Source organism: Telmatherina bonti (genome assembly GCF_933228915.1).
Source record: "Telmatherina bonti genome assembly, chromosome: 12".
NCBI classification, from domain to species: domain Eukaryota; kingdom Metazoa; phylum Chordata; class Actinopteri; order Atheriniformes; family Telmatherinidae; genus Telmatherina; species Telmatherina bonti.
Genome location: NC_136610.1, coordinates 22,927,717 through 22,946,488, shown reverse-complemented (window position 1 = coordinate 22,946,488; position 18,772 = coordinate 22,927,717). Strand labels below are relative to the sequence as shown.

Genomic DNA, 18,772 nt, shown 5'->3' with positions numbered 1-18,772 from the left:
GACGAGAAGTATATAACTAGTAGACCTACAGAAAAGAGTGTACTTGTGGTACACTTGAAATAAACTATAATGTGGAATGGCTGACCTGACAGGAAGCAGGTCACTGCCATGCTATATACACCACCATGCAGACCAAAATTTGTGTTTGAATTTGAAAATCTTGCGCTGTGCACTGGGTTATTTTGTTATGATTGGCAGCTATGAATCTGAGTTAGTGACCATGACTTGTAAAGTACCACAGGGGTCAGTCCTTGGACCTCTTCTTTTCAAGTTGTATAAGCTTCCTTTTAATTTACAACAAAATTATGCAGACGATACACAACTTTATGCGTCTGTCACCAGATGACTACAGTCCAGTAGACTTCCTGTGTCCATGTTTGGAACAAATAAACGCCTGGATGAGAAAATATTTTTTAAATAAATGAAGAAAAAAAACTACATTATTCTGTTTGGTAGCAAAAAGAAGAGGATCAGCATTGGTAAACACTCGGAGACTCAAGCTCTCAAAACCACAGACCAAGTTTTTCACCTTGGAGTTTTTCTAGACTCAGATTTGACTTTCAGCAGCCACATCAAAAGAAGCTTTTTTTTTACCAACTCAGAAACATCAACAGAATTAAAAACTTGGACTCTCATGGACCAGGAGAAAAATACTCTTAAGTATGTTACTTTTTGCAAAGGGTAGCACAAGCCAGTGACTTGACCTTATTCTATACTTGGATCAAGATATACTGAGTATTAGTACTTTGTGGCAGAAAGAATTAATAGTTTACTAGAGTTCAAGTACAAGCTTTAGTTTTAAACTATAGCCTGAATGTAAGCTGAAGTACTAATATACTTAGTCTTAGACTTTTCTTTATACTTTTCAGTATAAGCCAAGTATACTTCACTATACTATTATTAAGTACAAAAATCTAGTACATATAAAGGTAAACTTCAAGTACACTGCCTCAGTTTTGCTACACCAGAAATGAGTGAAAAGCTGCACATGGTTTAAACCTTTCAACCCCTGAACAGCATTTAGCATCACAACAGGAAACATTTTTGTCCACACTGTTGCAAAAACTTGCATTACCAACCTGTTGGCTATAAAAAAGGTGATTGTTAATTTCAGGAGGAACAAGAGTAAACAAGAAACTGTTTACATCCTGCGAGGAGAAGTGGTGGTAGTGGAGGAATACATCTATCTTGGAATTCTGCTAGACAACAGACCAGACTGGAAATGCAACACAGAGGCCACTTGCAAGAAGGGACAAAGCAGAGTCTGCTTCTTAAGGAACCTGAGATCATTCAACGTCTGGACCATGATGTTGCATATCTTCTAGAAGTCTGTTGTGAAAAGTGCAAACAGCTTTGCAACCATCTGTTAGAGCAGCAGCATCAGAATCAGAGACTTAAAGAGACTGGACAGTGTAAGGCTTAAAAGCAAGACAGAAAGCTACCGGATATCATTCCTGCCAGCAGCCATTGCCCTCTGGACTATGTCATTATCTTTTTCTAATTAATCATCTTTAAAAAATAATACTGTAACCCTACTACAACATTGCAATCCCCTTATAAGATTAATAAAGTATTTTTTTCATTTACATGAAGCCACAATAATATTAAATGTGTCTGACACACCAGCATTAAGTTCTAATATGCCAAGTAAGCAATCTGCTGTACATGTTATACAAGATCAAAAAGTCAGAAAACTGGCATATTTCTCTGTAGGGAAATTCCCTTCTGGTGGTTTCTAGACGACTTCCGTGGAAATGGAGGATTTGCTGTAACATTAGAAACAGTGGCTTTCCTTAGTTCCTCCCCTCATCTAAATGTCAGCTGACAAACATAAACTGGCAACTTCTGAGAAGCACAACAAATTAAATAAACCAGGTTTAGTTTTGGTCTGGGGTTACACCAGACAGCTGTTGTGTTAATTACATAATCAACAGCAAGTAAGTGCATGCAAATAACTCTGAAAACACAAATATCGGATAAAGGGTAAAGTTGCCTAAAATGCCAAGCAGGGCAGGAAAAACACCCGACTGAAATGCGAGCTTTTGTTCAGTCACAGCTCTATAAAATGCAAACAACAGAATGGGATCCAACCAAATTCACTAAGGACTAATAATAGATTCACTTCTTTTTTTTTCGTCAACTTTTACTAGTAAATTTCCCAGATGAACAATCCATTTTCAATGGTTTAAATCTTTTTTAAATCAGTATCTCATTAAAATATGACTGAAATCATCAACTTGATCACACATATTGTATCACAGCAAGCTCTAATTTGTCTTTGATTCAGTTAATCTATTTGATTTGAGCTGCTTTTGCCTGGCACAATATAATTCACATGATGTTTGCTCCAATGTCACACTAATCTAATAGAAATGGAGACAATAGTCAAGTGTCTCTCCTCTTTAAAAGGAAGCTTCTTCTGAATAGCACTAAACTACAGTGGACTATACAGTGGGGGCAAGCTTTATCTATAGCTAATTTTAAATTTTACATTGTACACCCCATTTCTTTGTCACTGTTTGCATCAGATTATAAAAAGCAGTAGTTTAGTCCAGGGAATACACCAGTATATGGCATATACCCACTTCTAAATCCCCTGTGATGCTGGTTTTACAATTACAAACATTGCTACACATGTACCAACGTCAACCAGCAGCTCCGCTATGGTTAGTGATGTTACACTGGTGCAGTTAGCCACCACCTGCGTTAACATTAGCCTGATAAAGATAATAAAGATAATGTATATATTTCTATGAGCCTGTCTCTAGTCTGTGTACCAGTATTGGTTTAGTCTTTTCTTGACTCTTCCTCCCAAATAGGAAAAAGCAGAAATTGTGTGACAAAGAGCAAATATACTGAAGGAGTTTTGGGGTAAACTAAATAGAGTAGTCTTGCATGTCACTTTTTCATGAAACAGTGTTTTTCTGGCATACGTTTTTCTGTCTTTTTTTTTTTTTGTTTGTTTTGTTTTTTTTTAAAGGCAAAACAATTTAGAGTATACCCACTTCTTGAGGGACAACAAGACCACTGATCAAAAGAGAGTACTGTCGGCACAGCAGATTTGTGTGACAGTTGTTAGTTGAGAAAAGAAAAAATATGATTAGAATAAATTCAATATCACTATTTGTACGAAAAAGAAGATAAGAAAACAAAATGCCATTCAACAAAAGAAGAGTAGAGTGTGCACAAATAGTAATGGCTGGGTCAGAGCAGAGTCACTTCTTGCAATGGTCAGTTGCAGTTGCGAGAACAGTAAATGCAAACGAGGGCTGTTTCGGTTTTCATGTATGAGAGCAAGCTGTTTAAAAGGCTTTACATCTTCCTTGGAGTTTTGCACTAATTGGTTTCATTTTACAAAGAGATGATATCCAGTTTTCATTCTTATCTGTGGGCTCTATTTGCACTTTGATTTGACCGTCGTCTTGCAGCTATTTCAACCTCTTCTGTACATTAGTTTCAGCAGTACAATCCAGTTTTTTTTATCCACATTTGCAAGAACTATACTCTTTGGACTGAAGCTGTTATTACATTACTCAATATTATATCAAAGTTTTTGCTGAACATGAAATTTCAAATCTCTAATTATTTACAAGCTGTGAAGTTTTCCACAATTGTTTTAATGGACTGTTTTAATGATTTCTGTAATTGAGGTTTGCTTGGCTTATGCTAGCAAATTGTTTTCTTGCCTGTGCACTAAGCTCTGTAGCGCTTTGTGGACTTAATAATTCTTTTAAACAGCAAATCTCTTTCCCTGATTTGTTGACACAAAGTATAAAGCATTGAGTCATTATATGTCGTAGGTGAACACTTCTTCTACATATGAAGGTCCACTTACAAGTTATGAATCACACTACTTACTCAGCCAGTGAGCACAGTTGTACAAGTTTTTTTTATATGTAACACAGAAGAGGAATTAGTGTGACCACAGTATGTGCTTTCAGACCACAAATGGTTTTACAAAAAGACCTTTGTTGAAAGCTTGGGGAATTCAAAGTTTAAAAGATGCTGGCCCTGAATACTACTGTCAAATGCCATCATGAAATGTTGAATCTAGTGTTTTTGCTCTGCTAAACAGATGGTAGCAGCCTTATCAGATATTGTACTTTACCGCAATGTTAGGAATCAGATTATCAGGCCTGAATTTTTCCCTTTTGGATGTCTGCTTTAGTGATAACCTTTCTCTGCTCAACTCCATTGGATAACAAAATTAGGTTTTGAACTTTTACTTAGTTATCGGTGACCATCTGGAGCCTTCCAACCACTTCACAGACCAACCCAACAAATACGGGGCTTCTTAGTCATGAAAAACATCTTTAAGGCTATGATCCTAGATTACCATGTCAGAAAATCATACTTAAGGATTAATCCGACATCAAAGGTCTTTTGAGTTACTGAAACTTATTGTTCAGTGAAATTTCAAGGATGCCTCTGTGTAGTCTTGCTGTTCTTAAAGTACCAACAATGTTTTGTCAAGGATGATGCAGAGAAAAGCGATTTGCTGTGTTTCTTTCAACATATTTGTTCTCACCATAAACATGTTAACATCATGATGTGTTGCATCAAAGTTGGAAAAATGATAAATTAACAGTATAAAAGGTTGTTGTGTAGCCAGCTGACACCTATGTAGAAGCTACTGAGAACAATGCAGTTTTCTCAGCTGTTGTTTATGTCAGGTGTAATTAATGACTGAACAGTTGTGATAACATTTACCCACTGGTTAAGGCTGGTCTATTATGTGTTTTCCTAATGTATGTAAAGACTCTTTTCTAGCCCAAAAAGGACACAATTTAAAATTTATAATTATTGTACCCATAGTGAGGGGCGATCTTTGATACCCTATCTATCAGTTGTGGCAATAGTGAGTCAGAAAGTAGAGTGGGTCTTCCAATAACAATATTTGTGATATATTGGTGGTTGAAATCCCATTCGAGCCCCCAATCCTCAGCAAGAAACTTCGCCATCTTTGCCTCCAATCTTAGTAACAATTTAACTATGTTGTTATCTAATGTAAGCACAGTTTAGTGGTGTATTGAGTGGTCATTGGCCATGCTTTTGTCAGCCTGCAGCAAAGCAGCTGTGGCAACTTGTGGAATTAATAAATAACAGTTGCAAAAGGCCTTTGAATGTCTTCTGCTATGTAAATCTAATCCATTTTTAACTTTTAAGACCATTTTATTTTTACGCATAACAATCTGGGTAGCCCTATGTAGAAATAATTTAGAAAAGGACATGTTCTTTAATAAAATACTTGCTGATTGGATGTAGCAACTCTATGAATGAACAAGCAAGCCTTAACTTATCTGATAAACAAGACTTTACAAGTCAGTTAGCAAAAACTGCCATTGTTTTATTCTCTAGTGTTTGCAATCTTGCCAATCTGTGAGAGTTCTTTTGCTTCACAAGGTAATCAATAAACCTTTTTCAATCTGACTCTGCAATATAAAAGGTAAAATTACCCACTACTTGCTTTTAGAGTTGACAATCATCTCTGCATTGGCTTCACTTTTCCAATCCTGCAACCACATGTGTTTTTGAAATGTAGTCATTGTGTGCATAATGAGGTTACAAAGTGTTCACATTGAAATTTGTTAACATATTCCTCAGTCTGAATATGGTAGATAGAAAAAAAGATGCCTCGTAGGCCTCATGGCACAAACATGAAAAAGTCTCTGCATTCCCACCTCGAGAGTCAGAACTTGGAGTAAGAATGAAAACACCAAAACTGACTTTATTCCAGATGGAAGTCAGAAAATTAGCAAGAACAAGGTTTACTATTATTAGGAAGGTGAAATCCTGATAGTGCATTGTGGATATTTTGCAAACACTGTAGCGACGTTAGAGGCTGGTCAGAGTAAAGGTGTAGCTGATTTTATGACGCACAAACAGAAGAAATAATAAAGGGGTTAGTGCTGTGTTTATTACATAGACTGTACCACTTTTTATGCACAAGCCAATCATCCTGGATTTCGAGGGTAATGGAGTGTAGATTCAACATGACATAAATAAACAACAAATAACCACAAACCATACAAATACTATTAGCTGATTGTGTGTAGTTCAGAATTTTTCCAAAGTTTTGTAACTCATGGTTAGCTGGTATCTTTTATTGTCATATTAGTTATTGAATTTTTTTTATTACTTTTTTTTTTAGCATCCTTGTGGTGGTGTTTGTGGCTTTGTACACCACATTTATTTCTGTTACATCTCTATGACCATTCTTCCCTTTATTTTGTAGATTAGTTTGCTTATGCTGTTTTAATAGTATTTTAGGTCTCAAGTCACAGTTGCAAGTTACTGAGTCAATCTGATCATTTTTCCAGATTTCTGATCATTTTATGGCCCTTGTAGGGCTTTTGACATGTTTCATCTCTGTATGAATGTTGTATGATTTCTGTTTTGCATGATGCCACTTTGCTTCTTTTACATGGAAAATAAATAAATAAAACTAAACAATATTTTTGTATTTTTCTTGTGTGTTTCTGGGATGAGACGAGAGGTCTTAGATTAGATCTAGACATTAGACCTGCAATATACTCGTGTGTGTGGGTGGCACAGGAGAGGCTAACTTTAATAGTCCACCAAAAAGCAAAGTCAGAACTTATTCCTCTACAGACTGCTCCATCTGAACAACTTTACGGTTCAAAATACTGCTATGAAGTTAGCAGTCTGACCCTATCTCAGCCATGGCATGTTTTTTTCTTTCTTTCTTTTTTCGTCTGTGCGTTGTTGTTTGCAGATGTTCATTAGCATTTCGCTTTACCCCTCCGGCAGCCAGCTCCGCCTCCTGCGCTTTGATTGGGCACACTGTTACTGGAGCTGTCAGCTTTGCTCTGGGAAGCTTTCCTTTCCTCTCAGTCCAGTCTGCAGACAGGCTGACTGCAGTCGGTGGTAGACCCGCTACCTTTGTTAGCAAGCCCGGGGAGCACCAAGAGAGCGAAAGAGCATTCATGCAATAGCGCACCTTTTTTTAAAAAATGATAATCTGTACGAATAAAATGGAATGCCCCTTAAGATCGCAGTGCCAGCGAGTCCAGAAACAGGTATGTTATATTTATGACACTGTCGAGAGTTCAAAATAGTTTGATTGATCGAGTTTTTACATTTAGCTAGCAGCTAACCGAAGAGTTCATTCATTTCCCTAAGAAAAAAGAAAAAGCTAATCTCCGAACAGATGCTTACAAACAGTTTCGCTGCCTTTTACGAGCTTTAAATTTCCTAGTATTTTTATGTCTGTAAACTTTTAACGCAGTTTGGGTAGTAACATTAAGTGGAGCGGTTAGCTAGCGTTAGCACATGAAAATAGCTGTACCAAACTTCTGATGTAGCTCACCAACTTAGACAACGCCGAGAAAACACCTTAAACTTGAACCAAATCGGAAACAGAAAGCTAGGGGCTGTTGAGATGCAGTCCAGGGTCATAAGTTGTTATCTTCCCCTACATCCAGACGCAGATCGGGGTTTCCATCTCCATCCGTTAACATGTCACGTAAAGCTCGCGGCGTTTCGCCAGACTCCATCCAACTGGGGGAAAAAAACGGACCGTTTTGGGCTAAAATAGCTCAGATTTGGAGTCATTTACGCTGACGGAAATGCACCATAAGCGGAACGAGTTCTTTTCCTTTGTTGTTTTATTGGGGCTGATTTGAGTAACTAATTTGGATATGTGGTTGAATTTAACTCCCATCTTGCTGAGAATGAACAAGTACCTGTTTTCATGGCTGAGACATGTCAGTATGTGGAGGAAGCTGCAGGTGAAGATGACATCATGTCAGAAATTGGGCTAAAAGTGTGTCAGTTTGCTGTGAAGTAATGCAGTAGCATTTCAGTGCTACGACCTGAGCTATAAAACCATACCAGTTGCTGATTTTTACTCCACGACGATAGACTGGGATTGTTACGATTTTATTTCAGTTTTCTGCCTTCTTAAATGTTGGATTCTCGTTGTTCTGTTTTTTTGGCTGAACCGGACTGCCAATCAAAGTTGTTTTTCTCCTTAACTGTTGTCTTTTCAGCTTGCAACAGAAAGGGGGCGCTGTCCTGAACGTAGTCTGAAAAGACATGTTTGCTGCAGATTAGAGTCCAGAAATGGAACAAAACAAGCAGTAGTCTGAGCAGCAACTCTGGCTGTGTGTGCTTTCTTGTATTGCCATCGCTGTGTTTATTTTTTTATCTGCCATTTGGACACAGTTTTATCTAAGTGAGGACAATCAGTGTGCATTTGTTATATTTCAAAGAAAGATAGCAGTTTATGGCTCATTAAAGCTATTTTTCGCAAATAAACCAATGTAAACTAAGCCCATAGTTGTTATATAGATAACTCACATCCCTCTGCCTTGTGGGTGAATGAGGACAGCAATAAATTAGCCCGTTATCAGTCTTTTGAACCTGCGTATTGTCCTTGCTCTACCTGCACCTCTTGTTTACTCACAGATCACTGTCTGTTGTATGTGGGCTTGCAGTTTCCATTTTAAATCCTGCAAACAGTGTTTGGTTTGTCTTGGTTGTGCTGTATGTGTAGCTCTTATCCTGTCCCTCTCTTGCCCTCTGCAAGCTGCTCTGGGGTGCAGCTGCTTTGTTTTGCATTACTCCTTGAGTTCAGATTGCAGAGCCAAAATCGTCCCTGGCTGCTTGTTTCCGGTGATGAAAGTGGGGTGAGGGGTAAAGGAGTTAATGCCTCCAGGACAGTAGCACATGATAAGGACAGACCCGTTTAGGCTAAAGTGGAATTCAGATTGAATGTCCTTCTCCTGTGTCTTCACCAGCCCCCGCTCCCGCAGCTTACCACACATTTCTACACTGCAAGTATTACACATTCATGGTGGCATCATTTTTCCATTTCTTTGTGTGTCATTTTAGACCCATGGGTTCTGCCTGGTGTTGCTGTTTGTACAGGGGTGCCGTGTTGTCCACTAGCTATCAAAGCCTTTCTTTGTCTTCATCCACCTTTTCTCCCCTCAGTGACGTCACCTGTTTTTCATTTCATCCCTGCTTCATGCTACACTATGATCAATATACAAATGACCTCTTCTGTGACAAGAAAGGAACATTTTCCTTTTTGATTCTTTTTGAACATTAAATCCACCTGTTTTTGCTTATAAATAGCCTTTTGTGAGAAGTTTTGATGACCAGTTTTCAGGCAAGCCTCCAGTTTTAATGCGTCTTGTGGTCTACATACAGCAGCAGTCTTACATCAATAACACTGTCAACCATCAAGCTTGTTGAGTGTGTGTGCGTGCGTGTGCGTGTGTGTGTGTGTGTTTTTATAGCTCCATTTAACTGCTCCATTTCCAAATGAGTTGTTTTTGAGTCTCTCTTAATCTGGTATGCATGTGGAGTATGTTAAAGCAGCAAAATGTGCTTTGTAATTCTTCCCACAGTTGTCTCGATGATATCTTCCTTGTTGCTTTATATATCCACCCACACGTTTGTTACTCTTTTTTTTTTCATGTGGGTGGCCAAAACAGTGTGCACTGCCTCATCAAAAGTAAAGATGTGTGCAGCTTGTGCAACTTGTTTTCAGGCAATAAAAATTTATCTGCCTCTATTTTGATACAGATTTGGCAATGGATGTCTATTTGGTGCTTTTCCCTCAGTGGACATTAATATTAAAGCTGGGGTAAGTCATGTTGGGGGGATAGCAAGATGTGAAAGTAGCCCCCTGTCTTTGCTCCTCCTCCTCTGGTTTTGCTCCTTGCATGATCCAAGGCTTTTCACAATTTTTTTTCTTTTTTCTTTTTTTTTTTTTACCTCTGCCAAGGAGGTTATGCTTTTACCGGCGTTTATCTGTTTGCGTTCAAGATGACTTGAAAAGTTATGAACGGATTTTAGTTAAATTTTTGCAAGTTGTTGAAATGTATAAAGGAAGAACTAATTTAATTTTGGTGGCAACCCAGATCCGTTTGGATCCCAAAATTTTTTAAATGCCATAGGGGGAGGTTTGCGCTCTCCGAGTGCTTTTCTCGTTTGCAGCTTTTTCCACCAACGATTTCTCTTTCTCGACTGTTTAGCAGGAGGAGGCAAATAAACCGAACTGGGTCAGGGAAATCCTTTTTGCATTTTCTCAGCCGTGAAGACAGTTACGAAATATAAGAAATTAACGACTTCAATTTGGCCCGAATGTTTTGATTGGTCAGTTTTTACAGATTTACAGCAAACTGAGACGTCGAGCTATTTTTCTTATTGTTCATGATTTAAAAATGACTACTATCAGGATGAGGAACCCCTTCACCCAGAGTAAAAAAAAAATGTCTGAGCAAGATTACCTACCCCAGCATTAATTACAAAAATTGATTAGTTAAGGTGATAATGGTTTTTAATATTTTAGAGTTTTACTTTTAACAAATATAATTTAGTTTTTGCATTGTCAGCAGAGTCTGTTTTTAATGAATGTGGGATGTGTCATTTCCTGTTTCACCAATGTTCACACCTACTGTTGTTCCTGTTTCGCTTTGAGTTTTCTGGTGGCTTTGTCCAGACATGTTTGAGATGATACAAAATACCAATTTCCTCTTCTGTTGTCACCAGTGACGACAAATCCCATTTCCTAACATAATGTTGTCACCTATTATATTTTTCTATTCGATACAGGCTGAAAATGTGTCTATTTAAGACTCACTGGGTTTTACAGAGTTGACTTGTTTGTCTACACACCTCAAACTGTACCACTTTTCAGAAAAGACCTTTTGAAATGTTGTTTACTGGCTTGTGTTGGCATGAGTAACAGTTCAGGGCACAAATGTGTGATTTTTCACCATAATGTATTTCACAAAATGCAGCCTTTTGCAGTAGGAACTGGTGTTCTCTATCGTTCACTTAACAAAGGCTTTGTCATAGCAAGGGGGGTGTCTTAGTTGTCTGGTTTTCATGAACAATGGAGAGCTTTAAATCTGTCCAGTGTGAGGTGTTTTCCATAGGAACAGCAGCTATGCCAAAGACATTTACAGTAGAAAGTTGTCGTTTTTTTTTTTATTTTCACCTACAAAAGTTTTTTGTTTCAGCTTGAAATTTTCTGCAAAGTTCATATATGAATCAAATTTCTAAATGAATAGCTTATAGAATTTTTTTAAAGTCATTTTAAAAAAGGAAAACAAAGAGTTTTGTCTGTGTCCTGTTTGAAAATCATTAATTAATAATTAGATTGAATTATAATTGATGATATTACAAGGTGAGATTTTTATGTCAGAAGCAGATTGGGGGCGTCATGCCTTCCTACATGTAACGTCCTCAGGGATTCTCAGGGAATGTGCTTGAAGTATATTTAATATTAGATTTAAGCCTCTGAAATACTGGTTGGTGCAACACTTCCTTTTCAGTGATCAAGCCGGTCTGTGCTTGATGGAACAGTAACCCAGATTCTGTGGCTCAGCATACTAATCAGTAGCTCTTGTGTTTGCAGAGAGATACTTATGTGAATACTCTCTTGTGGGTCTTTGATTGGCAGGCACCTGTGCACTCTATATTCCCTCCTCCCTATTTCTTATGCACGTTGACAGGTTAGAGAAGGTCAGGGTCCATGTCTAAGCATGTTTCATTGAGTGCCAACCCCCTCGATCACTCAGTCTATACCACAAGACTCGGTAGATGTAAACGAATGGGCTTGATTTTGTTTCATGCAAACAGTGCCTAACATGCCTTTTTAAGATCCGAGCATTGACTTTATATAGGTCGAGAGGTGGAGCTTCTTGCGGCGTCAGAAAGCCTCATCCACTTCAGGGAGAAGTGAAATACCACATGGATCTTCTAGCCAGATAAACATGGTACTGAATGCCAAAGAGCCCTACAGTGCTTACGTTAGGTAACAACATCTACTAGTCATAACTTGCCTTTAATATCTCTGGTATAAATCAAAGTGTCTGACTGGACAGTAATAATCCTAGACAGCAGCTTGTGCTGCTTAAAAGAAGACGTCTTTGCCAACATTTATACAGTTTAGACCGTAGCAAACCATAAGGCTGTGATCAGTGCTGTGTGCTTGGATTTCACATACAGGAGAACTAAGTCCGTGCTCATGGCTGAGCTCCCGAACACCTTTTCCTAGAGGCCATTGTGTGATGGCAAGAGAACTAATAAATGGTTGTGCCAATGAGGCCAAGCCAGCTTCCCTCTCCACATGGGTCTGTTTCTCTTGGCTTCGGGCTCCTTAGCCCGGTCGCTCCCATATTTGTATGTTTGGTTCTATCCATTTTTTATTTATTTTTTTGCAGCTATTGCACTTCCCTCTTCAAGGCCTCCTAAGCTTAACTTTCACATTAGTTCTGACATCTTTCCCTTTTTTCCAGTGTGTTAATCCCCTTTTCAAGCAACATTTTAGATGTTTTTTTATATTTCCTCTTATTTCAGTTGAGTTTGTTTACAGTCTCCATATTCATTTCAAATGAATACCATTAACTTAGGGTTTTGTCTCCATTTAATGACTACTTACTGGATTCATGTGGAGCAAATCATGGGACTACCCTGGTGTCTGTTGGGATGCTGCTGTTTGCTTGTTTCATTTGGAGAGGAAGAAATAATGTCAGGAATGTGCTCAGTTGCTATTGGCGCTGGTTTCACAGCATCACAGCTGCACTTCTTTCAAGATGGTCCCTCTTGTGCTGATTTAAGGTGTGGAACATAACTCCAGTCCAAAACACAGTCTGAGCCCGTCATCACATGGTGTTGACTCTGAAGTCCAACCTTATCTTTGAGCCAAAATGCCTTGGCGACAAATTGAAGGCTTATAACTGTTTGTACGACAGTCAACTTGACATTGCTGGATATTATGTCCATTGTATTTGCTTTCAAAGTAGCTGTTATGTGCAAGTAATCAGTTTTCCTTTTAAAATTGATTACTGATCATTTTTGTTTTGGGTAGTGTTATCTCCTCCTTTAATTTATAAAGCAACAAAACAAATCACCCGAGCATTGTTATTACCATATGTTGACTATCTCCCAGCTGTCTGGTCTAGTGCTTCATCTGACTTCACACATAAATAAACTTCATGTGGTTCGGAATCAAGCTGAACTTATAGCACTAGGTTTTAATTAAAAGATAAATGATATTGAAATGCATAGGGCTTAATGCTGGTTATTCATTATAATGCATTATTTATTATTAATATTTTATAGTAATATAATTGTAACAAAGACCCCTTTTGAAATGATATCAGAATTAAGAGTTTAGCAAAGATGAAAGTAATTATATGACAAGACTTGCAGTGGCTAATAATTTCACTTTTCTAATTTGAAGGTAATTTTATGAGAATAGTTTATTTAGAGGAATGAATTAATTGAATGCACCAATAAATATTTAATGGCACTAAACTCAGTTTCAAATTTCCTAAACAGTACTTTTGTATTATGGTGACTAATGTCAGTATAATATTTCAGGATAGTATTTGCCGTTAGTCCTTATAAGGATTTGTTTGAGCTCTATTACTGTAGTCCTATTAATGTTGTAAACATCACTGTTTTTTGTAAGGTTTTGAAAGTCTTCAGCTTGCACTGCAATTATTTTTTTAAGTTTCCCATCAGAAACCATCTTTTCTCACCACCTTTCTTTTTCCTGGCTTTGATAGGTGATGGTGAACGGAGAGAAGGAGCGAGTGTCGCTTCTGTTCATGAAGTCTTTGGTCAGCAGGGGAAGTGTGGACGCTGTGTCCCAGCAGATGGCGTCTCACCCTCAGTATCTGGAGAGCTTCCTGCGCACACAGCACTACATCCTGCACATGGACGGCCCCCTACCACTGCCATACCGCCATTATATTGCCATCATGGTCAGTGACCTGTTGTTTTGGCACCTCACTAAGGACTTCATTATTTTTGTCTCAGTGTACTTCAGGATAAACAAATAAGAAAATGGACGAGGATCATACCAGTATGATGCAGAATTACCATAAAACGTGGCTGTTTGAGTTTGTCTTTGGTTAAATCTGCCTGCTTGTCTTTCTCCTCCAGGCTGCAGCGCAACATCACTGCAACTACCTGGTGTACCTGCACTCAGCCCAGTTTCTGAGGGTGGGCGGGGACTCTTTGTGGCTGCAGGGTTTGGAGGCAGCACCTCCTCGCCTTCGCCTCCTTGATCACATCAACAAGGTGCTGGCACATCAACCGTGGCTCACCGCCTGCTCCCACATCCAGGTACGATGACGACCTCAGATTAATTACATATAGCAAAGTCTACGCTGACTGTACAGTTAAACTTGGGGGACTAATCATTCAAAATGTAACTTATAGTTTGTTTTTTTTAATTATAAAAGTATTATAATGCTGTAACAATTATGTTTCTTTATTTCTTGCAGACCCTGCTAAAGGCAGGTGAGCAGTGCTGGTCGCTGGCTGAACTGGTGCAGGCTGTGGTCATCCTGGCTCACTGCCACTCCCTCTGCAGCTTTGTGTTTGGATGCGAAACAGACTCCGACTTTGCCCCTTTCTCCAAATCTCCCAACGGTACCCCACCGACCCTTTGGCTTTTTGATGCTGCCAACGGCAACACTAATGTGCCTCAGTCGCTCAGCACTCCATCTGAGCATATAACACGACGACGGGTAAACAATTAATTTTGTTTTTTTGAAGAAAAACCCTGAAAGAACTGCGTAAATGCTGTCTGTCTTTTAATAGTAATCTTAAAAGGTTGCAAAACTCAACTAAATTGATGAAGTGTGTTTTGCTTTATATTTAATGATGCAAAATAATTTATTTTAAAATTTCATCTTTAGCATGAATCAAAGCAGCATTTAGTCTGTGAACTGTTTGCTTGTTTTCCAGTCTGTTCAGATTCTATTTTTATTGACCCAAACTTAATTTTATTTATAATTTAATTTTAAAAAGTCATGATCTTCATCTATTAAGAACAAGTAGAGTTGATTAATTTTGCATTCATGAATAATTTTTTTATATATATATATATTTCTTTACAAGAGTTCTTTTGATGATTGAAATGTGATTTCAGTATTTAAGATGCTCGTAAAGTTGGTTATGTAAGATGGGAAATGACTCATGTATGATTCCTTATTTTAAACACTAAAACTATAACTATGAAATAGATGATTCTTTCAAGCTGTGATTGTTTCCCTGGATGAATCTGGACTGATTTACTATCACAATTATTTGGAGTTCTTTAAATATGAAATAAGGAAATAAAATGCTTGCCTGTTCCTTTGTTTCGTGCAGTTTTAGATAGTTTTTCGTAGGAGCAGCTGCTGTTGTTTCTTTGCAGTATGGTTGATGGTTCATTTAACTTTGACTTGTATTTGGTTTGTTAGTCTTTGGACTCCAGTTGTGACATGGTGTGTTTAAAGGAGAGGATCCAGAAATCCCAGGAGGAGTGTGAAAAGAGAGAAGAGCACCTATTGCAGACACAGACACTCCAGCAAACAGGTAACCTACTGAAACAGAAACAAGAAACACACGCACCAAAGATGATAATGTTTACACTCACTCCTGATGGTTATCTTGAGCGTAAATGTGAGTCACATGGTGTGAAACCTGAGCAATTACCCCCCTCATCGGCCACACTTGATGAATCACTCTCTTTGCCCCCTCCCCCTGCCTCCTCTGCTGTCATCATCTTTTTTTTTTAGACATGGAAGACGAGGACGAGATGATATGCTTGGCAGATCCGTCGCGTTTCATCACAGACCCTGACTTTTGCTATCAGGAGTTTGCCCCCAGGAATGAGGAACACTTCCAAGTGCTGAGAGTTCAGGTGAGGACGCTGCGTCGGTAAACAACAGAAATGGCCTAAAATATAATCTAAATGTGGTGTCTGCAGTCTTTTTACATTGTGACACATTAGATTAATTGACAAAATGCAGAGAAGTGAATGAGAGGAAATAATTTAATAAATTTATTTGTTGAACTGGTGCCTAGCAACGGAGACATACAGGGTGTCATATTAAACAGGTGGTGCTGACTTAATGCATTTTCTGTGCAGGACTATTCATGGGAAGATCATGGCTTCTCCCTGGTCAATAGATTGTACTCTGAAATCGGGCACCTCTTGGACGACAGATTCAGGAGTGTAACCACCCTCCCCTCATTGCACAGCCCTGACCTGAAAAGGGCGATCTGGAATTACATCCATTGTGTGTTAGGAATACGGTGAGATAACCACTCCGTTATGCAATCCTTGATAGTGGAATATTCTACATGCTTATCATGATAATTAGTTTACTAAAAAGTGTGTGTTTTTGCTTACAGTTATGATGACTATGATTATGGAGAAGTGAACCAGTTGCTGGAGCGAGATTTAAAACTGTACGTCAAGGCCCTGGCTTGTTTTCCAGATGCCACAAAAACCACAGCGTGTCCACTGAGTTGGACTCCACTGAAAACATCAGAGCGAGTAAGAGTGTTTTCACAGGTTCGCAGATTGTTAAAGATGGATTAAAAATAGAAACCTTTGTCCTTTTCTGTAAGTTAAACATGAAGTTACATCAACTCAGAAAGACTTGATTGAAAAGGTTAGAAACAGCTGGTCTGCTTCTGCCCCAAATTTACCACAAAATGTTACATATTGATTACTTAAGTGATGACTAGTCTGCGGTTGAAGTTACCCAAAGCTAAATGTGTGTATTTTCATCCAATTTCTAAGTTAAAAAGTGAGTGTTTCACACAATATCTGAAGTTTCTTTTTATACTTAGGAATTTTGTAACGGAAACATCAGACACGTTTCATCAACATTATCAAGCTTTTTTCTTCTTTTCCTCAGATACACACAAATTTACTCATCATGGAGGCCCGGCTGCAGGCGGAGCTGCTTTACGCTCTGAGAGCCATCACTCAGTACATGATTGCCTGAGTGCCTGGAGGAGCACAAAGTTTAAACTCTTTGCCGGTACAGAGAGACCCGGAGACCCGAAGACATCTCAACTGCAGATGGTGACGTGGGACAAGAGTGGCACTTCTATTTTCTTTTTTTAAGGACACAGAGCTCAATTGTTCGAAGCTTTGTCTCATGAATGTGCTTTTTCTCTCTCCGATTTAATGTATTTATGCCATATTGTGCCACTCTCACCTCTTTATCAATTCTGCTGCTTGTCATTTTGTGAAGTCCTCTTAGATCTTGGCTCTCAAAGATTATGTGCAATTATTAATAGGTATTTTAAATTTTACCTGTAGTCTTGTGTTCCTGTTCAGTGTGTGGGGAAACTGTTTTGTTGCAGCAGTGTGTTTCCAGTGTCCAACACTCCTTTTATATAGATAAGTCTCCTTTTGTATTAACTATGCTTTTCCCAAAAGAAAGGGGAGAAAAAAGAAAATCTTTTGTAGAACATGATTGAATGTTATGAATGGCAATGGGGAAACCAGGGTGTCTGGTTTTTTTTTTTTTATGGACAATCTTTGTCAGTGTTGGAGGTGGACAGTTCAGTGAACTGAGACAACCATTTTAACTCTCCCTGCCATTTCATATTAATGCTGGTAAAGAACAAACACAGCCGTGACACTGCTGGAAGTTATCACAATAGTATAGTTTCTTTTAATAAGCACTTTTTTAAACTTTATATATTTATAAAGCAATGTAGCTCATAAGTAGACATTAAGACAGTCTGTTGGTCAACTTCCTTTTACATTATAGAACTTTTAGACAACTTGCCCTCAACGTTTCAGACTTTTGTCCTTCACTCCAGATTGTTGAGTAAAGATATCTGATATGAGATTTTAGCCAACCCTTCTTTTTCATGACTTGCAGTTTAGGGCTGAGACAGAAGACTTTTGAAGGTAATCTTTGCAGAAGAAGACATTTGTACCTGAACTAATCTGAAGACATCACTCAACTGTTTACTACAGCGATGCTGAAGCTGAGCCATTAACAGGATTTATTCTCTTTAATCGTACAGTCATCAAATTGGAAATAAAAACTTCAAATTTTATGTATTAAGATTACGTAAACATGTCCAGCTGTAGATCTACACCATTTCTGGGTTCAGATTTTTTTCTTTTTAGCATGGACTGTATCAGACTTTTTTCCTCTAAGGCCAAAATTTCCAAAACAGAATAATGTGCAAACTGTATCTTTCTTTTTCATGTCTTTGATTATTATTATTATTTTTACAGTTGTAAATCTCTGAATACTTTAGTGTTTTTCTGGGTGCGACTGTAGGACCTCTTTGTTTCGCTGCAGCCTGGTAGATGTAGAGGTTTTGCTGACTGTTAGAATTGGTGACTAGGATGTTGAAAAGAAACAAGTGCATATCGACGAACGCTAAAGCGCTGTTAACACAGGTGCCTTCAGGCTGAAACTGGAGCACTGCTTAATTTTGGAGAGATGTTACTGCTGAGGCTGAATGTGGGTTATTGTCTTTGCAACCAACAAGTGTAAAACTTGTGATTATTGAATGGGAATGGATTTTTGTCACCCTGGTTGTCAGCAGTATTTCTGATGCAATGTGGACGCCCGTATTTCCTGTAGGACATGTTCTACAAGCCCCAGCAACTCAGCGAGAGCCTTCGACACAGATGGATGTTAAAACAGACAATAATAAAACAAAAACAATAATAAAAAGAGCAAAGTGCAAAGGCAAAAAAATGTTTTTGAAAATGTGAAATGTTTTCTATAAAGATGCTCTGTGAAAATAACCGCTGTCTCCTGTTTTATCTTCTTTCAGTCTTCTTCAAGAACTCATGTTTAGCTCTGTTTACCAAATTACACAAACCCTCAAACAGTCCCAGAGATATCTGGAAGCTATTAAGCTTTCAACCTTTATTTGAGTTATTTAAATTTAATAACAAAAAAATCCACTCAAATTTGACTCAGTCCTAGAACATTAAACTTGTAAAATTGCCTGGAAAATG

The 18,772-nt window shown here is 38.2% G+C and overlaps 1 protein-coding gene across 1 annotated transcript; it reads left to right on the top strand.

Moving 5' to 3' along the window:
* The first annotated feature begins 6,872 nt into the window (after nt 1-6,872).
* sesn4 (sestrin 4) lies at nt 6,873-18,550 on the top strand. Its single transcript, XM_079250299.1, has 9 exons — nt 6,873-7,040; nt 13,554-13,751; nt 13,933-14,115; nt 14,277-14,522; nt 15,240-15,354; nt 15,558-15,682; nt 15,911-16,077; nt 16,177-16,321; nt 16,689-18,550. Exons 1-9 carry the CDS (start codon nt 6,975-6,977, stop codon nt 16,776-16,778), a joined length of 1,335 nt encoding a protein of 444 aa, XP_079106425.1. The 5' UTR covers nt 6,873-6,974; the 3' UTR covers nt 16,779-18,550.
* Nucleotides 18,551-18,772: the final 222 nt, after the last annotated feature.

Bases quoted from the DNA above. Each gene is read 5' to 3' on its own strand.
- sesn4 (XM_079250299.1), top strand. From the start codon at position 6,975: ATGATAATCTGTACGAATAAAATGGAATGCCCCTTAAGATCGCAGTGC. The intron at 7,041-13,553 runs GTATGTTATATT...TGGCTTTGATAG, and splicing joins GCCAGCGAGTCCAGAAACAG to GTGATGGTGAACGGAGAGAA. The intron at 15,355-15,557 runs GTAACCTACTGA...TTTTTTTTTTAG, and splicing joins ACAGACACTCCAGCAAACAG to ACATGGAAGACGAGGACGAG.